Genomic DNA, 5,787 nt, shown 5'->3' with positions numbered 1-5,787 from the left:
AATGCTTTCATGGACCATTATAGTTGAGAATACTTTTTGTTCATCTCATTCCCTTTGAGTTCATTCTTTATATGATACATTTCTTTATTCAAGCATGCATTCCATTTGTCTACAAGTTTTTAATCTTCATAAATTGCTCACCTTCTAATTCTTTGTGGTTGTTCGACATAATAATGCATTTCGACATGGTGGAACATCTATGCTAATATGATTGCTTTTTAATGACATTAAGTCAGTGTGGACTATTCTTGCTTAATGATCAATGAGATAGATGTTTGCATTCTTGTGTTGTTCTTGTTCATGGTGGTCCATCTCCATCAGTGCTACCATGTTGAGAAAGTTCTCATTGCTGAAGGCACTTTTGCTGCATAGATAAAGAGAGAGAGAGAGAGAGAGAGAGAGAGGTGCTTGTATAGAGCAATAGAGAAATCTTTTTACTTTTTTTATTTCAATTACTCAAAAATATGAGAATTTTGCTTTCTAAATGGTCCCTTCTTGCTTGATTGGCAAAACATGAGTCATATTCCTAGAAGTCATCTTTAATCCAATTGCTGTATTGTGTTTTAGCAATCATTTCTGAAGCAACTGCAATTATTGTAATGATAATTTTTTCTGCACATTTCTCAACTCAATATGTAGTTGTTTTTTTAGCAGCAGAGATAACTGGTGAGTACTGGCAAAGATGGAAATTAACTGAAGCTGATGTATGGGGCTTTCATGTTCTCTATTTAATTGATGGTGAAAATTGAATTGAAGGGAGTCACTATCTTTCCAGCAGTCGGTGAATTCAATAGATTCTGATGTTTTTGGTCTGATCTCAGACACTTGCAAATGAAGCAGAGATGATTTGAAGTAGCTATCAGATGAGTGATCAAGAGGCAGACAGCAGCTATAATTCATGCCTCCAAAAGCATAAAGTGAGCAGTAGCCCCTCCATTCAACTTCGCTGTTGATGTTGCTCAGCTAAAAAAGTTGGAAGATAAAGTAAATATCATCAAATCAAATGCCATACATACAACAATTCATTCATATTTTTCACAATGATCACTAGAGGAAGCATCAATGAAAGTGATGCTGCTGGCTGCTATCAGAAAAGGCAAATATCAAAGAAACCTTTGTTTTTCAAGAACAGAGATTTCAATGGTTTTTTTAACAAGTGAGAAGCTGAACTCTGTGGAACAAAATCAAAAAGAAAACAAAAAATTTATATAAGAACACTGGAACAAGCTTTATTCTGTGCCAAACAAATTGCATGTATGTTCAAGCATGACACAAGAGAAGACATGGTTGTTTTTCTTTTTTTTACTTTTCTTTCCTTCCTTCTTTTTGGATCGTGGAGACGATATATACATGAGAAAAATCTATGTCACATGAGAATCCTCTCTTTATCTCTTTTTCTATGAATCAGAGCTCTCCATGTATAAAAAAATGGGTGTTTTTCTTTTCGATTTCCTTTTGATGTACTTTCCTGTTGTTCTGTTTTGCTTTTGTTCATCGCCAGAAATGCTTACCATAAGGATGACAGGAGGTTTGCTGCTCTTGCTGATAATTCTGATTCCAAGAAGCAGAAATCCCATCATCCATGGCTAACAAATGGTTTTCAGCTTTGATATCAAAGAGAGGTTGACCTCCATGGCCTCGAAGTGCTGCAGAAACTGGGAAGGAGCCTTGAAGATACTCTGACCATTTGAGGTCCTCTGGTTCTCCATCAAGATGGATTTGAGCTTCACTGTCAGATGTCAAATCTGACCAAGAGAAGATGCCACCACTCTCAATGAGAGAACCATTGCTTTGCAACTCAATGCCACTGCTTGCACTACTGTTGCTTGAATGGCTTCCCTCCCAGTACTGAACTCCATGCATCACTGACTTTGTACCACCCATTGAAGGAGTAGCAGACATGAATGAACCAGTGTTACAATTCAGTTCTTGCTGCTGCTGTTGTTGTTGCTGACTGTTGAACCAGAGGAATACACTGGGAGCTGATTGATTGTGATTCATGAGTTCAAGAGGAGGAAGATAAGAAGTTGTACAAGTAGTAGTCATTGCACTTGCAGGGGAAAGGAGTTTGGGCTTGTCATTGATGTTTGTGGCGGCTGTAGGTTTATTATGATCTTCTCCTCCGGCTGCTGTGCCGTCTTCGGTCTCAGACAACAATGGCTTGTGGGTAACAGGGTCAATGCCTCTCTGTTTCAGTTTCTTCTTTATACAAGAGTTCCAGAGGGTTCTTTATCTCATTGTCAGTTCTTCCTGGCAACTGTGCAGCAATCTGAGACCACCTGTTTGATTTTTGTTCATAAATTTAAATGTGTCAGAAAAAAACAAAAATAATAATAATAATAATAATAATAATAATAATAATAATAAAATGATCTTAAACTGAAAACATGAATGAATCAAATACCTGTTTCCTAAAAACTGCATGGAGTTCAATAATGAGGTTCTCCTCCTGCTCAGAGAATGTACCTCTCTTCAAGTCTGGCCTCAAATAATTTATCCACCTCAATCTGCAGCTCTTCCCACACCTCTGCAGACCTGAAACATTCTCTCATTTTTCATACACTGGATATTCATAGGATTTTCAAAGGATGTATATATATATATACAGAGAGAAATATATAGATAGATAGATAGATAGATAGATAGATAGATAGATAGATAACCTGCAAGTTTGGGAACAGAGCTCCAACAGCCATGGCCATACATGGTGATGTGATTCAAAAAGCTTCTCATCCTCTTCAGGAGACCACAAACCTTTCCTCAGCTTCTGCTTGTAACAACATGAATGCCTGCCCATTCTGCAATGTAATTCTCTGCTTTCCAGACAAAATAATATTATTCAGAGTTTGTCAGGAATGTGTTGGATAGAGATTGGAGAGCAAATGCAACTCTTCTCTCTCTCTCTCTCTCTTGTGCTCTTCTTAAGAAAAAAAGAGGAAGGTCATAATCAAAGTGGGTGTCTTCTTTGGACTAGTTCATTTCATTTATATCTCTTCTCCACCATGAATGAAATGGAAGCAAGCAACTCCTTTTAAATTAAAATTTTAAAATTAAAAAAAAAATTTAAAAAAAGAAAAGAACAGAAAAGAAAACCTGTAAAAAAGTAGAAAGGAAGAAGAGTTCAGTTATATTATATAAATAGTTATTTGCATACTTGTGTATTCATTCATTTCCTCCTTTATCCTCAATGCAAAAATCAAAGGAACAAGTCTAAAAAAACCAATCATCTTTTGTGTCAGAAGGGAACATTGTCTCTTTCTTCTTTTCTTCATTTTCCTTTTCTTTTTGGTCACCTTAAAAATATAAAAATCTTTGGAAATCCATAAAGACTGGTAATATATATATATATATATAGGGCCTCAATTTGGTTCAAAGGAATCTCCCGCTAAATAAAGTTTGATTTATAAAAATTTCATTATATGAGTTCAAAATTTTAGTTCCCCCATTGAGTAAAACTCAGTTTATAAAACTTTCATTGTATGAGTTCAAAATACTTTAAATACAGTTATGTCAAAAGTCTCTCGTTGTGAAAGTAACTTATAATCTTATCTTTATATCAGAGAAAGTGAGGGTGTACAGTGGACTTCTATTGCTTTTATGCTTGTCTCCTATTATATATGTATTTATTGTATTTTGTCAAAAAAAAAAAGTATATATGTATATATATATAATAAAAGACAAGTCAAAACAGTATGGTTTGTAGCTAATTAGATGAATGATTAGAGTTGAGTGCATGTGATGCATTGTTGTGATTAAGGATTAAAGAAATAAAAATTAAAAAAAGGGTGGTGGAAAAAGATGATGATAAGAGTATCATAACAATGGATTCAGACCATCTCTTTTTTGTGTGATTTCTATTGTATTGGGTCCCATTTCATACAAATTATATATATATATATTTATATTCATTTACAAGTTAAGACCCTTCTTTGCTGTTTCCAGCTCTATTTTATACCGTTTATTTATGTATATATATATATATATATGATCAATTACTAAGTCCGTAAGGCGGCCCCGGGCCCCCATTGAATTCCGCCTCCATGCATTCAAAAAAAAAACTTTCCAAAAAATAATTTTAATTAGCTGTCTTTAACCCTGCCGCCACCTTAGCTAATAAAAGAATTTATTTATTCAATACTTTTTATTTTTATTTTTATTTTTATTTTTAAAATAAAAACTATAATGCTAATTCACTGTCACAAGATGGGCCCAAGTTCAAGTGGCCCATCATGGAAAATGATTGAAAGGCGTGAAGCCCAAGTCAACTTCATACGTTGAGCATCCAACGGTGCAGATTAGGAGCGTTGGGGAAACTGACGGTGGAGATTATCGTGGTCCATGAGATTGAATGGGCCTTGGATACTTCTTTTTTATTTCTTTTTTATTTTTTTATTTTTGATAATTATTAGCTTATTCTTGTTCTAAACAAACTCATTGCCATATCACCATCACACCCACACAGCTGTTTGATAATTTAGATGAGTATATATACACACAAACATACCTTTATATTTTTTATTTTTATTTTTAATGTTCACATTAATTATCATATATATATATATGACATCATACATACTTATGGTTTGGTAAGAGTCGTAAGACTATGAAAAAAAACATTAAAATTTGATTTTAAAAAAATTAATAATAAATAATTAAAATAGTTGATATTATATGAAATTAGCACTTTAAATAATGACACATGTGTTTATTGAGTTTATACTATATATTTTTTTATAAAAATAAATAAATTATTTTTTTATTAAAAAGAGAATAGAATAAACAGTACAAACTGAAAGAAAAACAGAAAGGGCTTATTTTACACTTGTATAAATTCTTGATACATGTTCCCGTATTTTTTTTAAAAAAATATTACATAAAATAATATGATTGGTAATTTTATACTCGGCGGTGTTGCAAATAAAAGTACAAAATTTCTGTCACCAAACATGGCATATGCATGGATATAGATTCCATCAAATCTCTTTCTCTCTTTTGGGTAAGAAATTAAGATGTGAATATGTAAATCAAGTAAGATATTTTCATATATATATATATATAAAGTATGGTATATACTTTATATATATTTATGGGTAATTGCATAGGAAGGAAGAGTACGTAGAGAAGACAATGGTATCAGCATCCGTAATAGTGTAGGCCCCAAAATCTCATATTGGAACCAAACTTTTCCTTATCTTGTACTTGTCCACCGACAGATAGATCAAAGAGGAGAAAAACAAGGTTTCCCACCACTTTCATAATTAAGCTCTTTGCTACTTTTCAATATTCATTTTTAGACTTTATTTTATATATATATATATATACCTTCTTTATTTCTTTATTTTTTTTTATATAAATATTTCAATTAATCTTCTTTTGCTTTCTGATCTAAAACTCTCAATCTCTCTCTCTCTCTCTGTGAATATATATATACAATATGTGCATCTCTATCATTGTTTGAGCTAAATTATTGTACGGAAAACGTAGATGTTTGAATTCCTTAATTAAATGCACAAGGATGGAAGATAATATCTTTTAAACAACTAAAAATAAGAAAGAAAGAGAGAGAGGGAAAAAAAAAGAATGTCACTTTCATATTGGTTTTTAGTGGAATATAGATGCTGTTTGTGGGTCAGAATTAATTGTGGAATATTATGGACATAATAATAATATATATATAAACATATATGTTCACTGATTAATATCCTCTATATCCTCCAATATTCTTTCCTTCTCCCTTTGAATGATTTAAAAAAATAAAAAAATAAGACCATTTGATGATCAATTAAT

The 5,787-nt window shown here is 32.4% G+C and overlaps 1 protein-coding gene and 1 long non-coding RNA gene across 2 annotated transcripts; both read right to left on the bottom strand.

The window, feature by feature from the left end:
- Positions 1-1,491: 1,491 nt before the first annotated feature.
- LOC120255026 lies at positions 1,492-2,046 on the bottom strand. Its single transcript, XM_039262947.1, has one exon. It carries the CDS (start codon positions 2,044-2,046, stop codon positions 1,492-1,494), a length of 555 nt encoding a protein of 184 aa, XP_039118881.1.
- Positions 2,047-2,244: 198 nt separating this feature from the next.
- On the bottom strand, positions 2,245-2,723 carry LOC120255025. The gene is made up of 3 exons (XR_005534869.1): positions 2,664-2,723; positions 2,405-2,535; positions 2,245-2,279 (listed from the first exon to the last, which is right to left on the bottom strand). It is a non-coding gene; the product is annotated as an uncharacterized LOC120255025 (long non-coding RNA).
- Positions 2,724-5,787: the final 3,064 nt, after the last annotated feature.

This window comes from Dioscorea cayenensis, unplaced genomic scaffold (assembly GCF_009730915.1).
Source record: "Dioscorea cayenensis subsp. rotundata cultivar TDr96_F1 unplaced genomic scaffold, TDr96_F1_v2_PseudoChromosome.rev07_lg8_w22 25.fasta BLBR01000793.1, whole genome shotgun sequence".
Taxonomy (NCBI): Eukaryota; Viridiplantae; Streptophyta; class Magnoliopsida; order Dioscoreales; family Dioscoreaceae; genus Dioscorea; species Dioscorea cayenensis.
This window is presented reverse-complemented; position numbering and strand designations above follow the sequence as displayed.